The 19,144-nt window shown below is 36.4% G+C and overlaps 1 protein-coding gene across 1 annotated transcript in view; it reads left to right on the top strand.

The window, feature by feature from the left end:
* The window catches only part of SYPL1 (synaptophysin like 1), a 29,161-nt gene extending 13,535 nt beyond the window's left edge, over positions 1–15,626 (top strand). The window contains exons 2-5 of the mRNA XM_019660158.1: positions 4,281–4,402; positions 5,688–5,895; positions 10,957–11,142; positions 12,604–15,626. Coding sequence (XP_019515703.1) covers positions 4,281–4,402; positions 5,688–5,895; positions 10,957–11,142; positions 12,604–12,738 — 651 coding nt within the window. The 3' untranslated portion in view covers positions 12,739–15,626. The remainder of the gene's footprint in view (positions 1–4,280; positions 4,403–5,687; positions 5,896–10,956; positions 11,143–12,603) is intronic.
* The last annotated feature ends 3,518 nt before the right edge of the window (positions 15,627–19,144 follow it).

Raw genomic sequence — 19,144 nt, 5'->3', positions numbered from 1 at the left:
ACGACAGCAACTTGTCTGTTCTCCTTCCCCCAATTCCCCAGCACTGTTCCCATCCCAATTCCCCAATAAAAATCTTTAAAAAAAAAACAAAAAAAAAAACTACATCATACTCTGTGTAGTCTTAGGCAACTTGTTTTCACTCAGCATTAGATTTCTATGATTAATCCATGTTAATCATAGTGAGAAGCTGTAGTTCATATACCTTTATTGCTATATAACTTCCCATTGTGAATATATACAGCCATATTTTATCCATTTTCCTATTGCTTCCCCGTATTTTGACTCTATAAACAATGTCACTGTGAACATTGTGATACACATGAGCAAGAATTTCTCTTAGATTATATACTAGTAGACACTAATCCTTTGTGACATTGTTACAAATAATTTCACCCAATTTGTAGCTTGTTTTACATTCAAAAGCTGACTTAATTTTAAAAAATTCTTTCTGTGATTGAATTTAACAAGCTTTTATGGTTTATGGTTTTAAAAAATCTTAGAGAGTCTTCCCTTTTCTGTAGTCACAGATTTTCTTTTATATTGTCTTTAAAATTTTTGAAGACTCACTTTTTTACATTTAAGTATTTAGTCCATCTGGACCATTTATTGAACAGTCCTTTGTATTAGTTATCTATTATTACGTAACAAATTACCTCATGCTTAGCATTTAAAGTAATAGGCATTTATGATCTCACAGTTTCTGTGGGTCAGAAATCTGGCTGCAGCTTAGCTGAGTGGTTCTGGCTGAGGGTCTCCCATAAGGTTGCAGTCAGGTTGTCGGCTGGGGTTGCAGCATCTCAGGCCCTCTGGCTCACTCACATGGCTGTTGGCAAGCCTCAGACCTTACACTTCCAAGGTCGCTCACTTGCTTTCTAATAGTGCTGGGTTCCTCACCACGTGAGTCTCTCTGAGTTACCTGAGTATCCTCCCAACATGGCAGCTGGCTTCCCCCAGAACTAGTGGCTCAAGGGAGTAATAAAGGAAGACAGAAGTTGTAGTCTCTTTATTACCTACTCTCAGTAAGGACATTTCATTCCTTCTACCATGTTCTATTCAATAGAAGCAGTCACTATGTCCAGTCCACACTTAATGGGAGGAAAATTAATCTCCACCTCTTAAGGGAAGGAGTATCAAAGAATTTTTAGACATGTCTTTAAAACCACCACATTCCTTTCCTTGGCTCTCTATAGTGTCAACTCTGTGAGATATGATTTGTCTATACACACCAATCTATTTCTGACCTCTTCTGTTCCATTGGTTCAATTTGTATATTCCGCTTTTTTCTAATCTTAAATGTGGGTACACGCCCAAGATTTATTTCCTGACCTTCCGTTTTCACTTTGCGTTTACTTGCACATTTATGCTGAGAGAGTATCCATTCTTCTATCTTAACCTATTAACTCTTAACTGAAGACTCCAAACTATGTGCCGGACATCATCTCAGACTCTTCATGTCTGTAACCAGATTCCGTTTCATGTATCTCTTCTTCACGGAAAAAAATATGATAGTTATGATCCTGATTATGGCGGAATTCAAGGCCCTGGATTAGTGTTTACCACTCACTGTTCAATGGTATCGGCTTTGATACCAGACCTGCGCCGAATTTTATCTGTTTGCTGGATATGTATGACCTTAAGTAAAACAAAGGCCCCGCCCTCCTTGAATTTACATTCTAGGGAAAAGCAGACAAATAATACTGTCAGTGGTAGTTACAATGGAGGAAAACTAGAACAGCATAAAGGGAATAGGTACTGTGGGATTGGGGACACTGTTACTTAATGTAGTGTGGTTAAGGAAAGGCCTCTGTGGTGAGGTCATTGTAACAGGGAGCTGTGAAGTAGGAAGCGAACTATGTACAGTGTTCCCCCTAATCCACAGGGATACAGTCCAAGACACACAGTAGATGCCTGAAAGCACAGACAGTATTGAACCTTATATATGCTCTGTTTTTTCTTATGTATACACACCTATGATAAGGTTTAATTTATAAATTAAGCACAGTAAGAGATTAACAACAATAACTAATAAAACAATTACAACAATATATTGTAATTTATGTGAATGTGGTTTCTTGAAATATATTATTGTACTGTGCTCACCCTTCTTGTGATGATGTGAGATGATGCAGTGCCCATGTGATGACATGGAAGTGAGATGAATGACCTAGGTGTTGTGACGTAGCCTTAGGCTGCTATTAACCTTCTGACTATATCTAACAAGCACTTTAAGGCTTCTCTTTGGCATATCCAACTTGCCCAGCATCATTACTCCTGAGCTATGGGACCATTCTTAAGGAAAATAAGGGTTACTTGAACACAGTCCCTGTGATTCCTTGACAGTCAGTCTGATAACCAAGAAGGCTATTAATGACCAATGGGTGGCTAGTGGATACAGTGAAGATACCCTGAACAGAAGGGAGGATTCACATCCCAGGCGGAGCGAGAATGGTGCAAGATTTCATCCAGTACTCAGAATGGCATGCAATCTAAAACTTATGAATTGCTTTTTTCTGGAATTTTTCATTTAATATTTTTTACCACAGTTGACCATGGGTAACTGAAACCATGGATAAGGGTAGAATACTTTATTCCAGGCAGAGGGAATAGCCATTGCAGAGGCTCTGAAAGAGGAGTTTATCCAGTGTCTTTAAGGAATAGCAAGGAGACCATTTTGTATAAAGAGATTTGGCAAGGAAAAAGTAGCAACATGAGGTCAGAAATACTAAGGGAGAAATGGCTCTTGTAATTGTACGAACTTTGGTTTTTATTCAGAGAGAACTAAGAAGGTATTGGAGAGGTTTGAGCAGAGGATAAAATTTTCTGCCTTATATTTTAAAAAAGATGACTCTGGCTGATACATTGATAATAGATTGAAGCAGGGAGGAGCAAGGACAGAAACAGGAGAATCAGTTTAGAAGGCTATTAATGTATAATCCAGGCAAGAGGCAATGGTGGTTTTGATGGTGGTGGTAAGAAGTGATCAAGATTCCAAATACATTTTTTTTTTAAAGATTGTTTTGGGGGGAACATTGTGTTTTTCCAGGACCCATCAGCTCCAAGTCAAGTTGCTGTCCTTCAGTCTTAGCGGAGGGCGCAAGCTCAGTTTCAAGTCCAGTCACCGCTTTCAATCTAGTTGCAGGGGAGGAGGGGAGCATAGTTCATCCCATGTGGGAATCGATCCCGCAACCGTGTTGCACACTGAGCCATCTGGCTGCCCGTCGGAGCTGCCGCTGCTCAGCTCAAGGTGCCGTGTTCAATCTTAGTTGTGGATGGCAACCCACCATCCCATATGGGTGTCGAACCAGCAATGTTGCTAAGAGCTCGCGCTCTTAACAAACTGAGCCACTCAGCTGACCCCAGACAGACATTTTTAAATAGAGCCATCAGCATCTGCTGAAGGATTGACCTCTTGGTCACACCACCATATCTGGGTTTTTTGTTTTGTAGAAAATTGATAATATACAATTAGAAAAAGGAATTATCTTTCATCTTCTGTTCAAAGGTGACCACTGTTAACATTTTGATGCATAACCTTTCTAGTTTTTGTTGTGTATGAATGCATAGATGTAGACACATACACAATGGATTGTTTAAACAAACTTTATATTTAATGAATATTTTTCTGTATCATTAGATAGTCCCTAACATTTTAATGACTGCATAATGTTTCATTGTATGAATGAATTATAGCTTATTTGGTTTCCTGTCAACATTTAGGATGCTTCCAGTTATTTCCTGTTAAGGAAAGCATTTGAAAGAGCATCATTACATTTTCTGAAGCATATGCATGATCAGGAAAACAAATTTCCAACTACTTTTTGAGACCTGGAGTACCTGCAATGAGACCTTTTACTAAGCTCATGAAATAGCATCTCTTTGCATACAGTCTCTTGGCTTTACAGTTACCCTTGTGTTTTAAATAAGAATACCTCCAATTCACCCCTTTTGATTTTAATAGTAATAGATAAGACGTTCTCTGAATTTCAGGCTAATATTTAGTAGATACTGTGAGCAAATGAATTTTTGTATTGGCTGGTATACTAATTTCTATATTCAGGGAAAAATAAAACCATGTTTGTTGAGAGTTGCAAGTAAACTTTTAAATGTTTTTCACCGTCTATGTTTAATTTGTAATAAGAATTTATATTTTCTATAACGTTATATATTTCTATAGTTAGTGAGCTAGTTTTTAATAACCAATATTTAACGTTTTAAGGACTCATGTTTTGGGTACAGTAATACTAATGCCCCTCCCCCTTTTTTGGTTTCACTTTGTGTAGATTGCTTCTATCTTTGCTTTTGCCACCTGTGGAGGTTTTAGGGGCAACACAGAAATTCTAGTGAGTTGTCCTAAAAGTCATGAAAATAAAACGATTACAGCTTCTTTTGGATATCCATTCAGGTGAGTTACTTGCTTTTATGGTTTAACGACTCCTTTTACTCTCATATTCAGCCATTTCCAGGAATTTTTTAATCTTGGGGGGCGGGGTAGAAAATTTTAAATGGCATCCTCATTTGTAAATAGTGATCACTGCTACTCAAACTGTGGTACATAGACCAGTGCCTGTCTACAAACTGTTTTCCTGGTCTATGATGAAATAAGTATGGAAAATGAGAGTACACATTTAGAAACTTTTATATGACATTGCCTTGACATCTTTATTCTGTCATCCCACAGTGGGTTAGAAATTTTAAAACAAAGCAAAACAGAGACCACTCCATCACCGTAGAGTGAGAAGCCATGATTTGGGAACAAATGCTACTTAGAAAAACCCAAATTTCTCATGTGTTTGCCATTAGTAAACAGTAATATTCTTTATATAGTTTTAGGACATGTGTTTATATATGAAGTGAAGAGTTCCTGTGCTTCTTTCACTAGCATAAAGCTTTATTTTTTTACTCTCAAACAAAATATTCAAAGTAAAATGAATATTTTGTTTGTGAATTTTTGTTTGACTTTAGTATTCATTGAATAGTTTATTGAATGTGTTCTATGTTTCAGCCAGGGTATGAATCTTCTTCCACTTACTAACTACTTATTTGTCCTTTCTAGGACTCAGTTTTTCTGTTTAGTAAATTGGAAATATTACCTTTTAAGGTTGTTCTGATGATTAAGTACAATCTTACACATTAAAGATATGTCAGATGGGTAGTGCTTGGTATCATTGCCTCACCATCTCCCAACTCTTCCCTTATAAAGTTCCTTTACAAGGAACTGTTACTGCCTCTTGAGTGATAAATGCTCTTGTGATTTACAGATAGGGAAAATTAAAGAAAATGTGAAGTTAGCCCCTAATTAATCCAGAGTTAAAATGTGAATCATAATTGCTTTTTCGGTTCTAGTCACAGACTCTGTCTCCTAAAATGGATTATCATGTCTTAAATTGTAAACGGTTTTGTATCGGCCCTCTTAATTTGCTAGATTTTTACTGCAGGAAGATAGTATCTGGGTTTGAAAGTATTTCATTCAATCTATCATAAATCAATTACCAGGTATATTTTCTGTATATATCTTAGGAAACTTTTAATTTGCTCAAATATTTGAGTTTTCCCCCTTTTTTTCAAAAGGAAAATTTTTTTAATATATTTGGGGAGTGTTGTTTGAAATGTCATTTCAGTATTCTGCCTATGTCTCTGTTGGGAGAGTCCAGGTAATTCATACATTTATTTGAGCCTTTTTTTAATAGGTTGAATCAAGCATCGTTTAAGGCACTTCCAGATGTAAATGTGTGTGGTATTGACTGGAAAACTCAAGTCCTTATTGGTGATTACTCTTCCTCTGCGCAATTCTACGTGACGTTTGCAGTCTTTGTCTTCCTGTACTGCATTGCTGCTCTTCTGCTCTATGTTGGTTACACAAACCTGTATCGGGATAATCGCAAACTTCCCATGGTTGTAAGTAATCACTTTCTTTTTATACAAAAATCGTTTGTATAAGTGTACATTATATTTGAAGTTGAATATGGATTTTCTTCCACTGGAAATAAAAATTCTTGGCGTAAGCCAGCTCGACATATTGTGACCTTTGCTTGCCATGAGGTTGAGCTTTGTCCTGTTGTCATGTTTAAGCCAATGCTTTTAACCTGTTTGCAGCGCTTTTTCTGCAGTCTAAAGAGTGCAGAGGTTTATTTCTAACTATTTTAACCTGGGAAAAACTCAAATATGTGATAGAGCGTAGTAGGCTACAAGTAGCAGAGAACTTAAGTAGAAAATAATGCCTTTGATTTGAGGAATTGCTGACCATAGTAGTAATCTCATAATTTGTATTCCTACTTCTTACCTTTTTCCTCTTTTCCCAAAGGCCCACTTTATGCCTCTACATTGTCTTATTGAGCTGAGTAGTCTATATCAGGAATCAGCAAACTATAGCCCACAAGCCAAATCTAATTCATTCTTTTCTTTTTTAAATAAATTTTTTTGGGAACACAACCATACCTAACCATTTACGGATTGTCTATGACTGCTTTCATGCTACAGTGGCAGAGTTAGTTGTGATAGAGATCACAAATATTTACATCTAGCCCTTCCCAGGAAAAGTTTGCCAACTCCTGGTCTTCATTTTTTTTTAAATTTAAAATCTGACCCAGATAATTCTATAACAGTTACAGAATTCAGCATTAGTGGCATTCATGAGCTATTTTTGAAACTTCGAGATGGCAACAAAGGATTTGGATTTGAAGTCCTAACACTTTTTGGTTTCAATCTGCTGAGCTAAAAATAAAAATAATCTCTGATATTTAGTTAGTAGAATCTGCCCTGGATTCTTGGTGGCAGATCCAAAGGTAAGTCCTGATTTGAAGCTGGACCTCCACCAAAAAAGAATGAGGACAAAGTCAGTGGTAGTCTTACTGACTTGAGAGAACAGAGGTGTTTTGGGGATACTAGTCATTTATATCTTGAGAAAATACTGAATATGCTAATTATTTGTCAAGTTACTTTAAAGGGAAGGCTATTTAAGTATGAAAAATTAGCAAGTAAGATAACAGGTTTTATTTATTTACTTATTTATTTTTAATTTTGCTGCCTGGATCATAAGAATGCAAACGACGGTAAGTAAGGAATAAAACAATCTTTTGTCTTCATAGTTCGTTTCTTATATCTAAGAAGAGAGTCTTAAACCTGACATCTTTATAAAACACTTCTTGGTTGTTAGGTGTCTTTCAAAAAAACAGACATCAACTATTTAATTTTCAGTGCTTAATCAACAGAAATGACATTATGAACCTATAACTTCTACAGACTTTTCAAGCCTTGTTTTAAAAGGAACTGTGATGATCAGATACTATATTTTGTTAAAATTATTTATAATTAAAATTCTAAATGAAGATATTTATTGCCATTTTGTCATTATATCAACAAATTTTTAAGTTAAATTTAGCAATGAGCTTTTTATTTCTCATTTGATTTAGTAAGCTTTAAAATTACTATACTTTTTAAAAAAGTAGCATTCAAATCTATGTTTTGTAGAGGGTTTTTCTTGTCTAATAAAACTATATAACTGATATAGTTGCATTATTCAGAAAGTCAAAAGTGATTTTTCACCTCAAGAGTAATCAGTTAGTGGTCATTCAGAAAGAATACAGAATTAGTTTCTTAAGTGGTTTTTTTATTGATATAATATATAATGGATGCTTCTTGTCTGCAAAAGTTTAGCTTTAGGGCAGCTGGTTAGCTCAGTTGGTTAGAGCGCAGTGCTCATAACACCAGGGTCGCCGGTTCGATCCCAACATGGGCCACTGATTTGCACCCTCCACAACTAGATTGAAGACAACTACTTGACTTGAAGCTGATGGGTCCTGGAAAAACATACTGTTCCCCAATAAAGTAATTACAACAACAAAAAAGAACATAAAGGCTTTCTTTTAAAAAAAAAGTCCAGCTTCTAAATTTTTGAATTCTGCCTTTTTTTTTTTTAGCTGAGCCATCCTGCCACCTATTGGCAGCTCAGCTCGGGCCAGGCATCAAACCACTGTTGCTCAGAGCTCACACTCTTGAGCGAGCTCTTAACCAACTCTTGATCCGTTCGGCCAGCCTTTGAATTCTGCATTTAATTTAACCATATAAATGTAAAAAGAGTTTTCTTGAGATACCCACATTTTTAAATATAGCCAAATATGATATTGATTTTTTAAAAAGTACTGTTTGTTAATGAGGACATGCTTTTATTTTAGCAGTGTTCTCAATTCTCTGATAAGGTATTTCTAGGAACATTTCAATTTTCACATTTTAAATCAACTTGAGTTTCTTTTGTAAGTAAATGTACCACTTTTTTGGGTTAAGTAGCAGGAACTTAAGGGTTTTAGGCCACGTGGATAATCAGAAGTACCATGTCTTAATCTGTTAGGAATCATATTTTGATTATTGGTAGGAGCAGGAGGGCTGCCAGAGGCCACTGTAGGTTGTGCGCTGCAGGTGTGCGTGGTGTAGCTTACCTAGAGTTCTGAGTAGGACAAAGACTGTTCAGAGGCCCACATTTCCCCTACCTCCCTCACCCTAAGGTTACCCTTTGCATCATTTTCAGAAAAGTACCTACTTTTGAAATACAGGAATGTCACTCCTTAAGCAAAGTAGATTTAAAGAGAATAATCAAAAAAGAGAAAAAACAGTGTGTTGTTTAATTAGGAATTTGGAAGGAAGAAACCTGCAAATTCAGAGGATTTGACATACATTGGTCAAAGCTATGAACTTTAGCCCAGAGAGAACTTGTTTAACATGTGATAACCTCATACTATTTATCCATTCTCCAGAAGGCGTTGTATTTTTAGCAAGTGTTTAGGAAATGTCTACCACCGCAAGAAAGTACAGCAGAGTACAACAGCAAAAAGGAGAGTACTCCCTCAATGCAAAAATTTTAAGCTGTAATGTTTCTGTCCTTTTCTCTTTGATTTACTTTTTTTTAAGAGGACCAGTAACAGTGGTGAGCTCAAATGCAAAATGCATGTTTGTAAAATTAATCATATGGTTTTTGGTTCTGAAATCACAAGACATTTATTCAATGTCATCTTGACCAGGTAGACAAGCTATATATAGCACACTTTCTGTATCTCATAAGTGGTCACTGCTGTTTATCCTAAATAAATAGCTAAAAGCTCATTGGCAAAAGTAATTAAAAACTAATCAGATTTATTTTAAAAGCAGAACACTTCTGTGATAAGTTCCAGAACTATTTCTGAACTTGGACAGAGTTATTCTGCACTTGTGTACAAACTGATAGCCTTGATTATACCCGAATGCTCAGAATACATAACATTAAAAGATACAAATTTTTCATTTTTCCTACTTTGGTCATTCATTTAGATGAGGCCCAAACAAGGTGGGCCTTATACTTCATATTACACAAATGCAATCCTTAAAAATGTGTTAGATGGGGTGGCTGGATGTCTTAGTTGGTTAAAGCACGTGCTCTTAACAACAAGGTTGCCAGTTCGACTCCCGCAGGGGATGGTGGGCTGCGCTGCTCCCTCCCCCCCAACTAGATTGAAAGCAGCAACTGGACTTGGAGCTGAGCTTGCACCCTCCACAGTTAAGATTGAAGGACAACGTGACTTAGAGCTGATGGGTCCTGGAAAAACACAATGTTTCCCTTCCCCAATTCCCCAATAAATCTTAAAAAAAAAAGAAAGTGTTATTTTATTTTGTTTTTTTTAAGAGCGGCCGCTCAGCTCAAGGTGCCGTGTTCAGTCTTAGTTGCCGGCGGGCATAGCCCACCATCGAACAGGCAGTCTTGTTAGGAACACGTGCTCTCACCAGCTGACCCATCCTGCCACCTGTTGGCAGCTCAGCTCGGAGCACAGCGTCACTGACCCATGTGGGAATCAAACTGGCGATCCTGTTGTTCAGAGCTCTCACTCTTGGGCAAGCTCTTAACCAACTGAGCCAATCGGCCAGCCCCTTTTAGATTTTTTATAGCAATACTAGTGGATAGAATTTTAGTTTCCCAGTAGAATAGATTAAGGAGAATAAATGTTTTTTTCCTTTCTTTATCTTACTAATTCAGTTAAGAATCTATCTAAAATATTAAAAAAACAGTTCTATTCTTGGAAATGTAATAAGTTGGAAAGACTTTAGTAGAAAATTACTAGTGATAAGATAACTTAAGAGATTTTTTTTGTCTTTTCTTATAATGAACATTCTTAAAATTCCTTGATCATGAATTTAAAAAGACAAGTCTTGCTGGATGGGTGCTTTTCACCATGTCATTACCTGTATTACAGAGAATTAGCTTTAGTTAAAGTTAGAGTTTTGTCAGAACAATATGAGAAAGCAGGAGACGAGGAAGGGAGTTGAGAGTATGTGCAAGGGGTTATAATGAAGGACCTTAGAATGTAATTAAGGAGGGAAATGAGAGCGTAAGTGAGGTTGGGAGACAGTAAAAAAAAGAAAAAAGTGATAAGATCAGATTTTTGAGGCTGGGGTGCCAAAGGGAGGGAACTGGAAAGAGAAGTGATATTGGGAAGTGGGATGATTGAAATAGAGATTATGGAGGGATACGGTTATTGGTGATAGCAGTGTCTATCTTGGGGGAGTGGATGGCTTAGGTATGATTTCTATTGTAAATAGCTTTGACTCCTAAAGAGATGACTGTGACTTTAGTGTTATAGCTATTATCACTGGGCTAGTAATACTACAGAGCAATGTTTACTATGTTGACTATGGCCTTTTTAATAAAGTGTACCATGAAGGTCCTTTCTCAGTATCATAGGGTTCAATATGATCTCAATTCCTTCATCATGGAATTAAAATTTAGTATTTTTACATTAACTTTATTATTATTATTATTATTATTTGGTGCCAATGATAAATATTTTTAATTAAATTTATTGGGGCGACAATGGTTAGCAAAATTACATAGGTTTCAAGTGTACAGTTCTATACTACATCATCTATCACATTGTGTGCTCAGCACCCAGAGTCATTTAACTGTTCCTTATTAACTCATACTTGTTTTTGCTCTAGGACTTCGTTGTGACTCTCGTAGTCACTTTCTTGTGGCTGGTGAGCACTTCAGCCTGGGCTAAAGCTCTTACAGACATTAAAGTAGCCACAGGTCACAATATCGTCCAGGAGCTGGGGCCTTGTAAACAGGGAGTGACGTGTTCTTTTGTCTCTGTGACTAGTATGGGATCCCTAAATGTATCTGTGGTATGTATGCAGTATTTATAAAATATTTTATTTCACTTATTAGAAAAACCTTATTAGTAATTTAAGAAAACAATAGCTTTTAATAATCTCTAGATGAATATGTTTTTATTTTTACTATAGTCTTTACCTTTATAACAACGAAGAAAAGTTTATTAAGAAAATTAGGAAACAAGTTTGAACAAGATCATAATTGAGTCTTCTTTTTATTAAAATTGACTGGGCGAGACTTTTACCTGAAAGGCACTAATAATAGTCACTAACATTTATTAAGATTCTATGCCAGGCATTCCACTAAAGCCATTGCACTTATATGTTAGTTATCTGAAAATCCTAAGAGGAATGTGGGGGTGGTATTACCATCTTCATTTTACAATTGGGAAAAAATGGAGTTCGTATTAATTTGCCAAAGTTGACAACTAGTAAGCTGGCAAGCCCAGGTTTGAACCAGACCTGACTTTAGAGCCCTTTCTGTAATCTGACTTTCTCTGAGTCTTTCCATTATACTTATATGGTTTCTTAAATCACCAAAAAACTTAGGTCTATATAAATTTATGTTAGTCCACTATTTTACCAAAAAGCAGATAAACATTATTAAATATATAACAATATACTGAGGATATTATGTTTAGGGAGGTCTCATGTCTTTTCAAGAAAGTTATTTTTCCGGTAGATGAAGTCAGCACTGCCTTATACAGCAGTTTGGCCAAATATTTGCTTTATAACTTTGTAATTGTAATTGAAAAGTTGCGCTTTTTTTGCATTTATATTGAAAATATCTGAGATGGACAGTTTCAGAAATGTCGTCATTATATGCAGATATACAAAAGGCTATAAAGCATTTGGCCTTCAGTGATATGATAGTACTATCAAGCTTCTTACCCCATTCTTTCTTTATTGTCACTTTCATTCTTATATTTATAAAATATAAGAATATATTTCAAATACAAAACCATGAAAACAGTGTAGCTTCAGTTGATTCATCTCTGAGACTTGCGTCTTGTCAGATTCATACCTGAGAAGACTGATTTCTTTTAGATGTGCAATAAAGTTCTTCTGACTCCTTTTCTCTCCTGGTTGCAGCTGTTGGAGCAGGAAAAAAGGTAGTGGAGGGATGAAGTAGGGAGATAGGAAAAGATACAAGGCAGTTTAAAATGAGGGTTTTAGTTACTTTCTCAAATTTAATCCCATCTTTTGGGATGCATGCAAAAACAAGATTTCTTTTAGTTATGATTTTATATGTTACAAGTTTAGACATTTAGTTTTATTTCATTGGGAATAAGTCATTATGTACCCAAATTTGGCATTGAAATGTAAAATCTTCCCTTTTTACTTCACTTCTGTAGTTTAAACTTGAAATGAAATAATAGTATAGTGTCTGGAAATGTTAAATATTTAAAGAAAAACGAAGATGGGTCTGAATTTTTAAGTAGATATTGTCGTGTTCATTTTTCTGTTTCTTAGATCTTCGGCTTTCTGAATATGATACTTTGGGGAGGAAATGCATGGTTTGTGTACAAGGAGACCAGCTTACACAGTCCATCGAATACTTCTGCTTCCCACACCCAAGGAGGTCTTCCACCTCCTACCGGAATGTAATTAAAGGGAGAAGTCCGCTGTATGAAATACATCTATACTATGACTTGTTGCCAACATCTTGAGAAGCATTATTTGTTTCTAATAAAAGTAATGTTTTTTTCAGTAAATTGGTGGGTTTAAAATTTTGCTGCTTTTTTACATAAAGCCTGTGCCTTTCTGGGAAATTTAAGATGTAAATGTATTCTCACATGTAAATTTGAAAATTCAGGGGCCTATTATGAGATGATACACATTTTTAAATGAATGGTCATTTCTTCACTAAGTTGTTTGCCTTCCAAAGTGTTTACACCTTAAGCCTTAACATATATTATCACTCAGAAAAGAGTTATATTGTCATATCATAATAGGAAGAAAATCTCTATTTGGAATATACACTTCTGTAAGTTTGTACAGATCATATACCTAAAACCTGTCTTTAAGAAAGCCTTGATTACATAAATCATATTTAGAAAAAACATTGAGCTCAGAATTTATATCTGAACATTATTTATATGTTATGAAAAATTTTTAATGGCAAAGACTGGGTGTATGTTTTATTTCTGTTTTTCTAAATGGCCTACAGTAGTACTTAATCGGTGTGCTAAAGTTGTTTTGGGAGCAGGGTTAAAAAATTCTGATAGATGTATAGTAAATTTAGAAATTCTGTCTCATGACCAGCTTCCATTATGCTGGTTGTTGAATAGACTTGCTGTGTAAGTAGAAAGAACATGTTCAATTAGATGTTTTGATATGTACGGGCATTACTCTTAGTGATAGTTGTTTGCTGTCCTTTGTTGGTCTTACCACTGAAGTGCCGGCTGAGACCTAAGTCTCCTTGCAAGTAGAGTAAAATATAATCCACCTTTTTTTTTGCAGACCCTATTCAGAAAGTTTAAAAAAATTAAGATTGCATTTTATTTTTGAAACATTTGACACTTCGATTCAATGAAGTTGCTATTTTGAGTTTAGCATTGATATTGTGAAAATAAATGAGATTCGGATTTCATGTTTTTTAATGTTCATTTTTATTTCACAAATGGATGATTAAGGAATTATGCATCATAAACTGGGAACCTAAGTGAGCTTTATTATGGGTGTACTGTCTTTGCACACACATTAGGCATGTTCTGAGTACAGGGCTTATTCACATTTAGCTTTCTAATGTTTTGTACAGAGCCAGATATCCTACTCTTAACCACATGATTGTATGTGAAGCACATCTTGCTAGTGCCTTATTTGTGTTGATTTTGTTCATGACAAGAATTGTCAGTATGAGAATGTATATCTTATGCAACCAACTTAATAAAGAAGTTAAAAGAAAGAGTGCACTGATTGTTATATTACAAGGAATCCTTCATCTTAAAGGCAGGAGCAATGCAAAATGGAATTAATTTCCCAAGAAAGAAATAGAATATCACAATAGTTCTTTTAAATGTTTGGCAAGGAATAAAAGAAACAGAAAATGCTTTGGAGACTGTGGTTCTATCCTTTTTTTCTTTCAATCTTATTTTTAAAAATGCTTGTTTGTAACTTTCAGGTTGTTTTCCTGTAAACCTTTTCTAATTGTCCATTTGGTTAAGCACAGTCATTCTTGATTAAGGGTGTATGTTCTGAAGCCAAGCTGTCTGAATTTGAATCTTGGCTTCATTACTTAACTAGCTAACTTGAGGCAAATTGCTTACCCTCTGGTATGCCTCAATTTACTTATCTGAAAAATCTGAATAAGAATACTACTGACCCCTCAGTATTTGTGAGGCTGAAGTGAGTTAAAAAAAAAGTCCTTAGAAACAGTGTTCAGCATATAGGAGGCACTTTATAAATGTTGACTGTGATTACTAACTTTTGATAGTATGTAATATAGGGACTCTTAACCTGGAGTCCATGGGGCTGGAACGGGAAGGGTTGTGGTCTTGGGCAGAGGCAGGGTGAGCTGCAGGATTACATGGGTCTCCCTTTAAATTCCTCCAAGACTCCGGGATGTTTTTGGTATTTGCTTTTCTGTTGGTGGTAAATGTACATAAAATTAATGACATTAAAAGTAGCTAATGAGATTACAGCAGATCTAGAAAGGAGTTTATTCTGTTGCCTTTTCATTCCCGGATTTTGAGTCAACATTACAGGGTTAAGCAATTTATGGGAATATAGTTTCTAGGTGACAGGTTATTTATAAACAGCATCATTATTACTGATTTTGTGAATTGAAGTCACTTGGATAAGATACTTAAAGTAATTATTAACCTGCTGTAAATGTTAAGGACAGTATTGCTTATTATGTACTTTGTTTCACAATTCGTAAATTCTTAATTACGTGGTATTTCAGAGGCAACTATAAACAATAATATAACCAAGTACCCACCACTAAGTTGAACTGATGTTAACATTTTGTTCTCTGCGTCAGATTTGCTTTGGTTTTGTCTTTTTAAGAAAACAGATACAGCCTTTTTCTTACTGAAGTACAGCTGGATTTTTCTCACCTTTCACTATTGCAAATAGCACTGAAATATTTTTGTGAAATATGTGAAGGCTTCTCTAGGAATACCACTAGAAGTGGAACTGTTAGAATGTCAGATATTTACATTTCATTTGTAACTCAGATATTATAAAATTGTTTCTAATAAAGTGCTTGTACCAATTTAGTCTCCCACCAATATGTAACAGTCCCTTTGGCCCCATATCCTTGCCAATATTTGATGTTATTGGATTACTGCCAATCTGATGGGTTTGAAATCGTATTTTGATGTTTTTTAATTTGTATTATTCTGATTGCTATTGAGATTAGAGATCTTTTTCTGTACTTATTGGCCACATAGGTTTCCCATACTCTGTATTGCCTAGTCAACATCCTTCATGGTTTGTGCTTTTTGTGTCTTAAGAAATCTTTCTCAATGTCATAAAGATATGTATCTCTGCTTTCTTCTGAATGTTAGTTTTGTTTTTCACTTTTAGGTCTTTAAGCCAATGAATGTAGGAACTGAGAAAACTGACAGAGTGATCTGTGATGTTTCTGCTAGGCAAGGAAGTAAAGAATATTGACATGAAAGTAGAGTAGCTAGGTAGGGAAGAAAGTGAAACCAGAAGAGATGGGGAGAACGGATGGAGACTGACCAGCAGTCCTGGTAAATTCAAAGAACAGATGCAGGCGGGAACTAGCAGAACGGCTGGTTGAGATCAAAGAGAATTCAGAGGGGCAATTAGGGTAAGAAAGTGTAGGGCGTGGTTACAGAGGTAGCGAATAAAGTGTAATGGAGACAAGTGTAATGGCAGAGCACTTGCCAGGTTCTTGATGGTGTGATTAAGGCGCTATTTATCTAAGATCTCTACTAGGGTTGGATAGCCTCTTCAGTTATGATAGATCAATACATGCTGTCAAAAGATACATAATTCAAGTTTTTATTTCTTGAAAAAATCTGGCAATGGTCAGAATAGCAAGGGAAGAGATCAAGAAAAGAGGACAACTATAAAAATTACTTAAAAACATATCAGACAAAATAGACATTAAAACAAAAAAAGTTTTAAAGGCAGAGAAGGACATTACATATTTATAAAGAGGTCAACACGATAATAGGATACAATAACTACTACACATCCAACATAGGAGCACCTAAGTATATAAAGGGAGAAATTCACAGTCATACAACTAGTTGGTATGATAAGTGATTATTTACTTGAAACCTACAAATTTGGGGTATTATGAGACTGGGACTTAAGCCTTCTGTTTTAGCAGGTCACCTCTGATTCCACTCCAGCAGAGAGGGGAGGGCCACCTCTATAGCCTCACATGGGTGGGAACTCCAAGCTCTTCATTGGTGTTTGCTGGTGTGGGTGTTTGTTGGGGCCACTTGTTTTCTGCAGTGTTTGGATCGAGTAGAGTGGTTATTTTCTAAGTTTTCTGTCTTGAGGCTGTCTTTTTTTTTTTTTTTTGCTTAGAGAGAACCAGCTTTGTTGGGTTTTTATTTTCAGTTACAGTTGACATTCACTTAGTTTTAAGCACACAGCATAAAGGTTAGATGTTTATATAACTTAGGAAGTGATCCTCCTGATTAGTACCCACCTGGCACCATAAATAGTTATTACAATATTATTGACTATATTCCCTATGATATACTTTACATCCCCATAACTATTTTGTAACTACTAATTTATACTTAATCCCTTCACCTTTTTCACCCAGTCTCCCCACCCCTTCACATCTGGCAACCATCAGTTTGTTCTCTGTATGTATGAGTTTGTTTCTGTTTGTTCATTTATATTCGTTAGATTCCACGTAGTGAGATCATATGGTATTTGTCTTTCTTGGTCTGACATTTCACTTAGCATAATACCCTCAAGGTCCATCCATGTTGCTGCAAATGGTAAAACTTCCATTCTTTTTTGGTGACTGAGTAATATTGCATTATAGGTATGTACCATGTCTTCTTTATCCATTTGTCTATTGATGGACACTTAGGTTGCCTCCATATCTTGACTATTGTAAATAATGCTGAAATGAACATAAGGGTGCATATATCTTTTCGAATTAGTGTTTTGGATTTTTGGAAAAACCCAGAAGTGGCATTGCTGGGTCATAAACTAGTTCTATTTTTAATTTTTTGAGTGACCTCCATACTGTTTTCCATAGTGGCTGTACCAATTTGCAATCCCACCAACAATGCACAAGGGTTCCCTTTTCTCCACATCATCACCAACCTTGTATGTTAATTTATTGATGATGGCCATTCTGACAGGTGTGCAGCTTTGTTGGATTTATTTTTTTCCCACCTATTGGTGTTTCCAGATTCCATCTTCTTCAGCTCCAACTCTGAGATTTATGAAGTAAAAAAGTTAATCCAGAGAACCACCACCATGTTGTGTGCCCCTAAGGTCCCTAACCAGTCTTTCCTCATCTTTCCACCTTTCAGAAACTCCTTGTTTGTTTTATAAATAATGTCTCAGGTTTTTCTTGTAAAGAGAAATAGGGAAAAGTTCACCTATTCCACGTTTTAGGAAGTAGAATTCCTCATTTTGTTATTTGCCAAACTACATTTTTAGTCAGTGAGGGAAGGGAAGACTTAGGAAAAATGTACTGTTATCTCTCAGTCATTGTTCTGCTTAGTACAATGGTCAGGTGCTAGAATAGTAATCAAAGTGTGGAAATCTTTTTGACACAAATTTTCCCTTTTCCAGGAACTCAAGCCAAAATTGTCATTTCATTTTAAATTAGAAGTTGTGCCCATGCTCCTAATTTTAGCCATGATCTGAGAGGAGATAATTGGAGATTTAAAAAATCATTTCATTACATTTCCAGTTAAAATGGTGGAATAGGTAAATGCTGTGCTTGTCTCCTCTCACAAACATCAAAATTACAACTGAACTACATAATAATGATCATTGAGAAGCACTTCTGGCTGAACTGCAGTCATTACTAAGGATATACAGAAGAAGGGACATGGAGACTGGTAGGAGGGGCACACATGTAGAATGGGTTGTTTCCACATCTCTGTGTGGTGGTTAAAATCAGGAGGGATATCTTGGCTGCAGAGTTTCCCCCAGAAGAGTGAAGGGTCCCAGCCCCACACCAGGCTGCCCAACAAGAGCCAGGAAGAGAGGTCTCCAAAACTTCTGGCTGTAAAAACCAGTGAAGATTATGGAGGGCTGCTGGCGTCCCAGGTGTTTCTCTTAAAGGGACCACGCATGGATTTACAACGGGACTCATTCGCTGTGAGCGCCAGTGCTGGGGCAGCAGCTTGAAAGGCATCAGGGACATAGGGGAAGGAAGTGAGTTGTCTGGCTTCAGAAAGAGGGCTAGAGGGGCAGCTTTCTTTCAGACAAGTGCTGGCAGAAGCTATTGTTTCTTTGTTGAGCCCTCCCCTAACCCAGTGTCAAAATGCAGGTGGCCACCATATCATCAACCTGGCTAATACTGGTTGCCCCACCTTGGTGATTTCCTGAGACCCTGCCCAAACAATTTGCAGCCCCACACAAATAGATTCTAGTAGCTTTTCCATACAAACAGCCTGTCTTGGCTCATGCTACAGATTTTCCTAAACACTCTCAGAGGTTCACAAACCCCAAACAAGCAGCACCTGGCCTCAGCTTGCCCTGTACCTCTTGCTAAACAGCCCCAAGCATGGTAAACAGCCTCAGTTTGAGGCTTGGCTTCCAAGCCCAGAGCAGGTAGTGGCTATCTGCGGAATGCTTTGTGGCTCATGCTACCATATTTTGCCATGTATAATGTGCACTTTTTTACCCAAATTTGTGAGGGGAAAAATAAGGATGTACATTATACATGGGTAGTACTAATTCTGTGTCTATATAAATGTTAATTTTTTTTTAAAGATTTTTATTGGGGAATTAGGGGATGGGAACAGCGCTGGGGAATTGGGGGAAGGGGAACAGACAAGTTGCTGTCCTTTTGTTCTTCAGTCTAGTTGTGGAGGACATTGCTTCA

The sequence above is a fragment of the Hipposideros armiger genome, unplaced genomic scaffold (genome assembly GCF_001890085.2).
Source record: "Hipposideros armiger isolate ML-2016 unplaced genomic scaffold, ASM189008v1 scaffold_312, whole genome shotgun sequence".
Classification (NCBI taxonomy): Eukaryota; Metazoa; Chordata; class Mammalia; order Chiroptera; family Hipposideridae; genus Hipposideros; species Hipposideros armiger.
Note: the sequence above shows the minus strand (reverse complement) of the source record. Positions and strands in the feature narration are given on the sequence as shown.